Source organism: Lepus europaeus, chromosome 13 (genome assembly GCF_033115175.1).
Source record: "Lepus europaeus isolate LE1 chromosome 13, mLepTim1.pri, whole genome shotgun sequence".
Lineage (NCBI taxonomy): Eukaryota > Metazoa > Chordata > Mammalia > Lagomorpha > Leporidae > Lepus > Lepus europaeus.
In genome coordinates this window covers 50,939,013-50,951,020 of record NC_084839.1, presented here as the reverse complement: position 1 = coordinate 50,951,020, position 12,008 = coordinate 50,939,013, and the positions used below count along the sequence as shown (strand labels likewise).

The window sequence follows — 12,008 nt, the reverse complement described above, 5'->3', positions numbered from 1 at the left end:
TCCCATATGGGGATAGGTTCAAGTCCCAGCTGCTACACTTCCTATCCAGTTCTGTACTATGGCCTGGGAAAGCAGTGGAAGGTGGTGCAACTGCTTGGGCCCCTGCACCCATGTGGAAGACCTGGAAGAAGCTCCTGGCTCCTGGCTGGGGATCAGCCCAGCTCCGGCCATTGAGGCCATTGGGAGAGTGAACCAGTCGATGGAAGACCTCTCTCTGTGTCTCTTCCTTTCTCTGTCTGTAACTCTGCCTCTCAAATAAGTAAAATAAAATCTTAAAAAAAAAAAAAAAAAGATTCTGACATTTGTCTCTCAATACCAGCTTACAATAATTTCAAGATTTTCTCTATATAAAGTAAGTATAAAATGAGTTCTGAGAAATCTTACCACTATTTCACATCTTGCTCCTTCCAAGTAATTTAAGATATAAATATATATATATATACACGATATATATGTATATACGTATATACCCCCGAAAAGGGATTAAGCATGAAGATACATACATGGAATTCAAATCAAGTGGAGAGATGCAAAGGCCAACAAATGCAACACGATGCAATGATTTATAAGGGAAGAACTTGCAGGGAGGTTTGGACACACAGAGAAAGGAGGGCCCAAGATAGTCTTGAGTCAGATAAGGCTTCAGAAGAGACAACAGTTGTACTTCTGAATTTGAAGGAAATGAAGGACTATTTAAGTGCAGAAGTAAGGTATCACTTTAGTCATCCAAAATGACATGTGCAAAGATGAGCCAGAACCCCTCAGAGGCACCCTGGCACAGCCTCAACTTAGAACTGAAAATTCCATGATATATTTAATCGCCACTATTTTGAATTTTAGCCCTGCTAATATACTTTTACTTACCTTTTATTTTCTTAAAAAAATTATTTAATTTCATCTACTTGAAAGAAAGTGGCAGAGAAAGGAGGAAGATCATCCATCCACTGGTTCATTTGTCAAATGCCCACAACTGCCAGTGCTGGGCCAGGCTGAAGCCAGGAGCTGGGTTTCATTTGGGTCATCATTTGCTGCCTGCCAGGATGCACCAGCAGGAAGCTGATTAGGACAGGAGTACCCAGGATCAAACAAGGCACACAGCATGTGATACGGATGTGGGTGTCCCGAGCAGCACTTGAACCTGCTGCATCACAATGCCCATCCTCCCTTAGCTTTTCTTGGCCTCAACTCAGTATTTCTCATTACTGTCCTCTTTCCAATGAGCAAGAAATCACCTGCCTCCTCCTCTTCTAGTCTACCTCATGTAGCACACTTGTCATTCACTTCATCTCGGTCCTTATCTCTTTTATTAAATTATCTTCCTTAGGGGCTGGCACTGTGGCATAGCGGGTGAAGCCGCCGCCTGCAGTGCCAGCATCCCACATGGGCGCCGGTTCGAGACCTGGCTGCTCCTCCTCCCATCCAGCTCTCTGCCGTGGCCTGGAAAAGCAGAAGAAGATGACCCAAGTATATGGGCCCCTGCACCAGCGTGGGAGACCCAGAGGAAGTTCCTGGCTCCTGGCTTCGGATGGGCTCAGTTCCAGCCATCTGGGGAGTGAACCAGCTGATGGAAGACCTCTCTCTCTCTCTCTCTCTCTCTCTCTCTCTCTGCCTCTCCTCTCTCTGTGTAACTGTGACTTTCAAATAAAATTTTTAAAAAAAAAAAGCTTTAGAAAAAATTATCCTCCTTAAAGAGGCAGCCCCTTGAAATACTGATAGAACTGAGCATACATTCTGACCTATGCTAAGTCAATTACATTCTCTCTCTGGAAATTTGGAATTAAGACTCAAAAAACTGATTCAGCTGGATTTGCAGAACAAAGTTGGGCAGTCATGTGTATGGAGGGGCTGGGATGGATTTTTATCAGGGTGGTCACGTACAAAGACTACTGAGTCAAACAATCAATCTGAAGATGCAGAAAACGGAAGCACATAGTATAGAGAGACAAGCAGAGATGTGAATCCCCATCGTTCATGGGGACACTTGCAAGAGAAAGAAGTAGGAGAAAACTAGAGGCCAGGATCACTCCCTATAGCTGACTTCCAAAAGATTCTCTTGTCACCTTATGGTCCTCTCCTTAACTGTGGCTCTTTTGGAAAGTTCTGGTTTCTTGCAACTAATAATCCCTTACCTGGAAGATATTCCATCATTTGTGGGTCTGTTTTATTCTGACCCATAAAATAAATTCATGATGAACACAGAATAATATTACAATGACATTACTAAACTGCAGTTAAGTTTTTTAAAAAAGAAGACTCATGCTTTAGAATAATTCTCAAGACCATTAGAATAATTTTCTGGCCAGACTCCTTACTTACAACCAATCCAGAGAGAGCTGTTTTCATCTCTGGGAGGTAGAGCTGGCCTGTCATTCCCCTCCTTCATGCTGATGGGAAAGGGAGTGGCTGGGACTAGTGGGAGATCCCAAAATCCATCAACTTCTGGGGTGAGGACATCTAGATGCCTGCCTCTCTTTGAGAGAAGAAAAGAAAGAAGTAATAAAAGGCTGAGGTCAAAGACCATCCTCTTTCATACTTCCCCCTGCTTTCCACTCCATCCCCCTCAGCTAGTTCAGTAGATCTGCCTTCAGCATCAAAGTTGAAGTGTCCCAATTCATCTTTAAGAAGCAGGAAACTGGCTGGTGCCACGGCTCACTAGGCTAATCCTCCACCTGCAGCACCAGCACCCTGGGTTCTAGTCCCAGTCGAGGCGCCAGATTCTGTCCCAGTTGTTCCTCTTCCAGTCCAGCTCTCTGCCATGGCCCGGGAGTGCAGTGGAGGATGGCCCAGGTCCTTGGGCCCTGCACCCCATGGGAGACCAGGAGAAGCACCTGGCTCCTGCCATCGGATCAGCACGGTGCGCAGGCCACAGCGAGCCAGCCGCGGCGGCCATTGGAGGGTGAACCAACGGCAAAAAGGAAGACCTTTCTCTCTCTCTCTCACTGTCCACTCTGCCTGTCAAAAATAAAAAAAAAAAAAAAATTAAAAAAAAATGTGCATTTCTCCAAAGAAGATACATAAAAGGCCAGTAAGTTTATGAAAATAGATAATCAGTGTCAGTAGTCATTAGGGAAATGCAAATTAAAAGCACAATGAATGTGACTTCACAGCTAGTAGGGTAGCTACAATAAATAAAAAAAAAAAAAAAGATGAACAACAAAATCCTGGCAAGGTTGAGAAGAACCAGAACTCTCATATATTGCTGATGGAAATAAAATTGCATGGCTGCTTTGGAAGACAGTTTGTTAGTGCTCCAAAAAAAATTAAACATAGAGTTACTAATATGACCCAGCAATTCCACTCTGATGTAGATGCCCTAGAGACTAGAAAATATAAGTCCACACAAACAGTATGAACACACTCTTCCACTGTGCCATCTCCTGAACTTATTCTTGCCAGTGCCTGCTTGGTGCTTTCTGGAGACAAAAGAACACTGAAGTTGGTGCCAATTTAGTGAAAATAATGGACTGTGTTCAATTTAAGAATTTTATAAACAGAAGTATCATTTATACATACATATGTTATTTAAAGTCTCTTTCACTAACTTGCAATATCTTTCAGGTTGATAAAAATGCTGGTCTACTGGGATCTGAAACATACAAACAAAATGCACAAAGATTTATTTATTTCTTTGAAAGTCAGAGTTACATAGGGAGAGAAGGAGAGGTGGGGTTGGAGGAGGTCTTCTATCCGCTGGTTCACTCCCCAGTTGGCCGCAACAGCTGGAGCTGTGCCGATCTGAAGCCAGGAGCCAGGAGCTTCCTCCAGGTCTCCCATGCAGGTGCAGGGGCCCAAGGACCAACCTGGGCCATCTTGTACTGCACTCCCAGGCCACAACAGAGAGCTAGATCGGAAGTGGAGCAGCCGGGGACTTGAACCGGCGCCTGCTTCCTCTTCCAGCCTCCTGCTAACGCACATCCTGTGGGGCAGAAAGTGATGGCTCAGTGTGTGGGTCCCTGCCACCCTCATGGGAGACTCAGATTGAGTTCTGGGCTGTTGGCTTTAGTGTGGCCTAGCCAGGCTGTTGTGGGCATCTGAGAAGTAAACAATCAGATGAAAGATCTCTCCCTATCTGTATCTCTCTGTCTCTGTCTCTCAGCCTTTAAAATCAGAAAAAAAGGAAAATAAATAAATTTTAAAAGAATGACTTTTTTAAAAATTGAGATCTATGGTGTGACACGAACAAGCATACCCATGACAATGTTAAATGGGATTATTTGTGACTGTCCTGGGAAATCTAGGACATATGGTATCAAAACCCATGAGGCATTCGTGACCTGGATGAGAATGATGACCTTGGTCTTTCTCTGAGTATCTATACCAGAATGCTGGGCACACCAACTTCCTCCCCATCCTGGTGCCTCTCCTCTGGCATCACATCTTCACCTGTTTGCTACTTCTCATCCTCCAGCTTTTACCTTCAATACCATCTCCCTAGAGGGGTGCTCCAGAAACCCTGTCTAAGGTAGTTCCCATACCCCCTCCCAACCCAGTTCCTCTCTATGATTACTCCCTTCTTAGCACTGATCTCCACCTATATCGACCTTGTTTTCTTTTGCACTCATTGTCAGTCTCTCTAACAAGAACCTAAGCTTCAGAGGGGTAAGAACTAGCACACTCACCTCTACACCCTCTGAACCTGGTACATCACAGATATAAAGTGAGCTTTTGATGAATAAACAAATGACAAAGAATCAGACACATGCTACTTAGACAATAAAAATCCCCAAATAAAACTACAACTTATTAATAACTATGGTAAGTTTCCACCAAAAGCTTCCACTTCAGAGGTACACATTTGGCCTAGTGGCTAAGACCCTGCTTGGGACACCTGGATCCTTTCTCAGAGTACTTAAGTTCAGATCCTTGCTCCATTCTTGATTCCAGCTTCTTGGTAATGTGCACCATGGGAGGAAGCAGGTGATGGTTCAAGTGCTTAGATCCACATGGGAGAATTAGACTGAGTTCCTGGTTCCCAGCTTCATCACGGCCTTGTCTTGGCTGTCACGGGTAATTGGAGAGTGATGAAGGAGACAGGAGATCCTTCTGTGTCTGTCCATCTCTCTTTCTCTCCTTGCTCTCGCGCTCGCTCCTCTCTTCCTAATAAATAATTTTAAGAAGCACTTTTCCTTCATACTCTTGCCAGTGCACAGAGTAACTGGAATCCAGTGAACAGTGGGATAACACCACTGAGTGACTTTGTCTAATCCTCTCCCTCTTGGTGCCATGTCTAAAAGATGAGGAGACTGTCCTTAGAGCTGGGGTGGGAGCAAGGGCTCAATGAGATGACATTCAAGTCTCTGGATACAGGCCAGGCAGTCAGTTCAATATGGATTTGCCTCCATGTTTCCCTTACTCAAACTGGCCATGGGACTACAAAACACACAATCACATCTCCAGGCCTTCATGTGGACCTGCTTAATCGACACTCCAAGCCCAACTGTGATCTTAGACCCCTCTCTTCCAATCCACCAAGTTTAATTGCATTTGCAACACTAGATTATTTCAGCCACATCACAATGGAGACTTCAATTTTTTTTTCAACTAAACATCTGTAGCAGACCCCTGTTTCAGGTCATTGTTTCAAAGCTGGTGACGATCCTAAAGTGGGCTTGAGCATGCTTCCATTTCTACACTGAGTTCTGTGGATCTGCTTCAGATATCCTTAATAAAGCCCAGGATTTATAGATCAACAGAGAATAAATAGAGCCACAAAGGAAAACAAGTATACCAGGTTCTGATAGGGAACAAGGCACAGTAGCAGGAACCATGGAAACTAAAGAAAATCAGAAGCCATAAAGCAGTGCAGCAACAGCTTTGCACTTTGGGGTCAGTCTGATTGGGGCTCCAAACCCCATGCTACATTCTTCTAGCAAGTGACCCCTAACTTCATGGTACCTCAGCTGCCTCCTCAGTGACCTGGTGAACGACAACCCCTTCTGCACGGGGTTGCTGAGTACATAGATTAGAGAAATGTGTACATTTATTTAGCTCTGAGCACTCAGAAAACGTTAGTTCTGCTTATGTTAAGATTTTCAGTCTGAAGAACCTCACAAAAACTTAACAAATGAAAATTTTCAGAATGGAAAATGGCCCTAAATCACATATATTAGGGCCAGGTATTTGGAGCATCGGGGTAAGCCTCCAGTTGCCACACTGGAATCCCCTATCAGAGTGCTGGCTAGAGGCCCAGCTGCTCCACTTTGGATCTGGCTCCATGCTAATGTGCCTGAGAAAGCAGTAGAAGATGCTCCAAGTCCTTGGACCCCTGCACCCATGTGGGAGACCCAGATGGAGTTCCTGATTCCTGGATTCAACCTGGCTCAGCCCACTGTTGCAGCCATTTAGGGAGTGAACTAGCCAATGAAAGATCTCTATTTCTCACTCTTTGACATTCTACCTTTCAAATAAATAAAATAAATCTTTAAAGAATGATACATATGACATGAGCCACTCTGGGCACTAAATATGCAAAACTTTGGGGGGGGGCGTCTCTTCATTTGTGACTGGCAAAGTGTGTCATGGGAGAGGTGAGACTGAAGCAGCTGGGGCCCTGCGGGATGTGGATACAAACAGGCCCCCCGTGGCGGGCACTTAGCGTTTGCCAAACACTGTGGGGCACCTTGTATATAATCTCTACAACAAACTACAGTAGCCGTAATGTCTCATTTCATAAGTGAGAAGCTATGTCACTGATGAGATGGCTAAGACTCACAGAGATTCAGTAAACTCAACAACTGTAGCAGAGCTAGATTCCAACTCTGTGATTCCAGGTCTGTGGAACACCAGAGCCCATGCTCCTACTGCTATGCCATTTGTAGGATGAAGGTAGACAGAGGAAGATGGGGTACAGAGAACATAAATCACTCCAGTATGAAGCAGGGAAGAACAGAGTGATTGCATTTGTGGCATTTGGGAAGCAAAAACCTTATGACATTTTTTAAAAGAGAAATAAGGGTAGAACAGTAGGTTAGGTCCAGAGAGAATGGAAAACTACAGAATCTGGCCTTCTGCCCATGGATAATGAGGAATCACTGTTTTGTTTTTGATATGTTTTGGTATGTGCTACTACTAGCACAACTAAGAATATTTCCCAAGCACCAACTAAACCCGGGCCTACACTACATCCTTTCTTTGCATATAGCACTTCCGATGGCTAACAACAACTCTGTGATTTAGATATTATCACTGCCATTTCACAGATAAACAATGCCCTCCGAGGCCAAGCCACTCACTCAAACTCCTCCTCGAATAAATAGCAGAGTGGGTCTCACAGCAAGTGTGGGCACTTTCCCCTCAAACAGCATTGCAGATAAAACATGGGGGAAGACAATGGAGCTGGGAGGTCTGTAAGGATTCAGGCCGAAGGGCTAAATGCCTCAGCTGGAGGGACCGTGGAGGCAGAAGGGAGGTACAGAGAACAAATGTGTTCATGACCTTTGCTTTCATTCGCTCCCATTCTGTGTACGTTCTGCTTCCCGACAAACCAAGTTCGTAATCATTGCAGACTCTATTACTCCCTGTTGTTAGCCCCATAGCAGGGTTTTAAGTATTCACCTGCCCCATGTTATCATAGCTAACATATGGCCTCATGGTCTAATCTGCTGTATCTATCAAAAGGCAATCATTCAAGAAATAAAACTCAGCCTCCACAGCCAATAAATCACATTATGTCTCACATAAATAAACGTTTTTAAAAATCTGCCTTACACATGTAGTCCATCAAAGCAGGAGGACACATATGCTGAGATGTGCTGAGCTCTAATGAGCTCTGCCAAATCCCATGTTATTAGGAAGGTTCATCATGATCTCAGAGATCACATGGTTTAATAAACTGGAACGTATTATCAATATTTGTTGGGCTGCTTTTTAGTTAATATTGCAGGAAAAGCAGCACAAAAAAAAAAAAGCAGTAGAAAATGTATGCATATGAGTACATCTTTCAAGCTAATGCAAAAGCTAAGAACCAAGTGGACAATTACCTATGACAAATACCTCATCTGATGGAATCAAGAGTTGGAAATGTTAATGCTCCAAATGATTCCATAATTTTTTTCTGCAAGTAGTTCTCCCCATTCAATGATAAGCTTCAGTATTTCAAGTAAATATTTGATTTCTGGGATATAAAAAAATGAGTTAAAATTCATAAATAATTGCACCCTGTGGTTTGTGTACTGCCTTCACCAGATACACTTACAGATATAAAATAAAGCAAAATAACAGCACAAACATCCCAATTTTATAGTTCTTAATTACATAATGATCTGTGGTTTGTGGTTTTTTTAACCCATTGGACTTAATTTAATTCCTATATACCAAGACACACATGGATATTAAAGAACTCTGTTCACCTATACAAACTCACACCCAACCAAATATCATGGAGAATATAGAATAAAGTCTGTTTTCTGAAGTCAGGCTTATTACTGCCACTATCCAACACAAAGAGATAACTACTTTAACAAGCAGACCAGATGAGAAACCATCTATCTTCCTTTGTCCATCAACTGAGCACCCTGCAAACCCAGCTACACAAACAACTTCATTCACCTTCTCTTCAAATCTGAGTGTTTCTTTAAGCACCCAAGCCAGAGCATCACAGTCCCACTAGCCCAGCTGCCTGTCAAAACAACGGTTTACTGCAACTCCACCCTTTTCCCACCTCCAGCTGCCACAGTGCATTTAATTTTTCCCTATTAAAAATTAGGATTAAGAGTTCAAATCCTCAAAGTAGTTCAGTGAACAGTCTTGTTAATTTTTAACCCCAAGGAATTTTCTGTTATTGTCAGTCTCTCTTCCCCCAAAGGACTACGTCTTATTCTGATGTTGTAATGGAAAGCACTGCATGAGGACAGACAACACAAAAACAGAATGGGCTTCAGTCTTTAAACACCTAACCTTTTCATGCGTCACTATTAATCATTTGCACCTGTGACTTTAATAATCAGCCTGGCAATTAGAGAAGCAAAATCTGCAGGACAGAACCAAGCAAGGATGCCCCAATCACAACCACTGCCACACCAAGGAGGGAAAAAAGGACTTTTTTGCCTTACTTGACATGAAGAAAGTTTTACATGTCAGTTTCACCACATCTTGAGGACATTAGTTCCCAGTGTTTAAAATCTTTATCTTCTGAAAGTCAAGAAGTCTTTAAAAATATTAGTACAGTAAGATATTTTTAATATTAAGTTCTTAACGTCTGTAATAATTTTTCCACTTGAAGTCTCAGTGGGGGAAAAAAAAGGTTGTGGAATAGGAGCATGACACTTGGGGGTGGGGTGGGGCTAGGGCTGATCTTTTAAGTCACTCTCCCCACCAAGAAACTAGGATTGTTGCTGTTATACCACATACCCAGTTATTTCACTGGGAAAGGCAAATTTAGAGCAGAAATGGCAATATTCTGAAAAGGCAACAGAAGCTGTTCTATACCAATGAAATACACAACTTTGGAAGGCACAAATATGGTCTTTCAGTTGTGGTCCACCTTCAGCAATTCATTTTCCCTGAGCCCTAAGCCTCCCTATCATGGACATCTTCCTTAACTGCCAAAGGCTGCTGCAGAGTCCCTGTGTACAGCATCTGGACCACACCTTGTTTAGTCACACAGGAAGCTGACAAGTGCTGGAGGGAAACAGGTCTGGTCCAAAGAAGAGAGAACAGGGCCAGGAATCAGAACATGCCCCCACTGTATTTAATAGGGAGGGCCCCTAAAATGGCTCTTCTACCCGTGGAGTTCTCCCATCTGCCAGTCTTAGACCATCAGCCACCAGATGTTGGTCATTCCGCGGGCTGGTTGATAGGACTTTGTGGTCCAGCAGCTGCCAGCCTTTTATAACCTTCACGACGTTGTGGAAGCGTCCATTTAGTCTACCAATATTCTTCGGGCATTCAAACACTGCCAAGTGAAACATCAGAGAGCAAACTCCCTACCCATGCAGAAACTCCCCAGGTGGGAAGCACCTGGGATGAAGATTCCAGATTACCTGTAGCGAAATTTCTGTTTCGTTTTTTGTTTTGTTTTATAAATCCTCTTGTGTGCTGAGGAAGCTACCAAAGAGCTTCCAAAAAATGAGACCCACTGTTTAGGCTATTGGTCCCACCATTTACCTAGGGAAGGAAGAAGTGCTTCATAGTTACTGGGTTCCTTCCACTTGTAGCAGGAACCAAACACTACAAAGCATCAGAACACTCAACTCCTTGGAGATTTAAAAGGCGTCCGGAGAGATAAAGGGAAAAGAGACCTTTCCCTCCCCACCTGCACCCCCTGTGCTCTCTCTGCTCCAGCCCCAGAATCAGCAATCCTCTGTAATTCCCTGCGACTCCAGGGATCCTTTATTCCACGGGGCTGCCGCCGGGTCTGACCCTGGGAAAGCCCGGCTGGGCATCCTTCTCCCCACCCGGCCACCCTCCTCTCCCCACCCCTTACCTGATAATGTCGTCGTTGTGTCCCAAGAAGAATTTCTGGCTGTGCTCGCGGGTGTTGTACACCACCCCGACCCCAGCCACAAAGTAGACCACCTCCTTGCCAGCCGTGTAGTACAGGTTGTTGCGGCACTGGTGGCCCCGGTACCCGTACACCCACTCCAGCCGGAGCTGGCAACTGGGAGCTGTCCGATCCGCCATGATACGCCGACCCCACTCGCCCCCCGGCCCCCTGCGCGCGGGCTCTGTCCTCGCCCAGGCTGGGCTGCGGCGGACCTGCAGGGTCTCAGGGTGCAGCGCCGGGCGCTGATTTCCGCGGCGACGCACAGGCACAGCCCAGCGCGCCGGCCGCCACCATCATCCGCCGCCGCCGCGGGAGACGAGCCGCCGCCGCCACCGCCGGTGCGCGGCCGCCAGAGCCCGCGGGGTGCCCGGGCTCCCGTCCCCGGGCGGGGCGGCCTCGGGGGCGCCGGCACCCGCGCGCGCGCGCCTCACTGCACCTGCGGGCGCCGGCTCCCAGGAGAGGATCGCGGGGCGCCCACCCCGCCTGGCGCCGCGGCGATCTGCATATCCGAGCCCCGATTACCCAGTGCGCTCACTAAGTTTGCACCGCGCGGGGGCTTCGCGGCAGGCGGCGGGATTTATCCTGTGACGGTTGTTATCTGACAGGCGGCCCGGATGAGCTGTGCCATCAAGCGGCCTCGGATCCCGAACCGACCATCTGTGTCCAGGAGGCGAGAGCGAGGGGAGAAAGAAACAGATTTTTTTTTTTTTTTTTTTGCATAAGTCACCTCGTCCAAGAAAATGACCCGCAAACTAAACCACGGTGGTGGCGGTTGTTTTTAATTGTCAACTGTTACCCTTTCTCCCTCAGGAGCCATCTCCTCAGTGATGTGAAATGTGCACTAAATGCTGCTGACTGGCCGCTGCTGGTACGATCTGAGGGAACGTGTTTAGTTCCCCACTAAGACCATTCTGCAAGGGTCACTTTTCAGATGCGACACGCAGTTGTCACGGACGTGTTCAAGATTCACACACACACACCCCGTGGCCCTCCTGGTCATAAAGAACTTAGCCGCCCTCACTAAGCGGCAACTCCAGCCGCAAGCGTCGTTCAGGATTTTCTGAATCGGAGACCCAGGCACGAGTGCCGCTGGAGGGGGCAGTGAGCAGGCGGCGGACACCACGTCCCTCGCCCCCAGGAAGGTCTGTGCTAGCTAAGGGGTCCCGCGGGCGAGGGGGCAGGGTCGCCGGACACTGGAGGCTGAGCCCGGACCCCCTCCCCCCGCCCCCCCCCCACACACACACGGCAGGGTCGGGGATACCCGCGTCTATAGGGACGCCCCGACCCGAGCGTACTGCCGCTCCAGTGGCGTCTGCACGCCTCCCACTCCCGAGCCAGCCTCGCCCGCGGAGCATCTCTGTTTCTCCGCCTCTAACCTCTGCTGCCAGCGGGCGCCGCCGGCGCGTCCGGGATCCCGCACTGGCGAGCGCAATCCTCTGCCTGCCTGCCTGCCCTCCCCTGCCCTCCCCGCCTCCCGCCTCCCGCACCCGGGGATGGGCTTCGTCACTGGGGCGCCGCGGGACAC

At 46.8% G+C, this 12,008-nt stretch overlaps 1 protein-coding gene across 1 annotated transcript in view; it reads right to left on the bottom strand.

The window, feature by feature from the left end:
- Positions 1-10,620, bottom strand: part of EML6 (EMAP like 6) — a 297,135-nt gene extending 286,515 nt beyond the window's left edge. Inside the window, exon 1 of the mRNA XM_062209442.1 lies at positions 10,424-10,620. Within this exon, the coding sequence (XP_062065426.1) occupies positions 10,424-10,620 (197 nt within the window). The remainder of the gene's footprint in view (positions 1-10,423) is intronic.
- Positions 10,621-12,008: the final 1,388 nt, after the last annotated feature.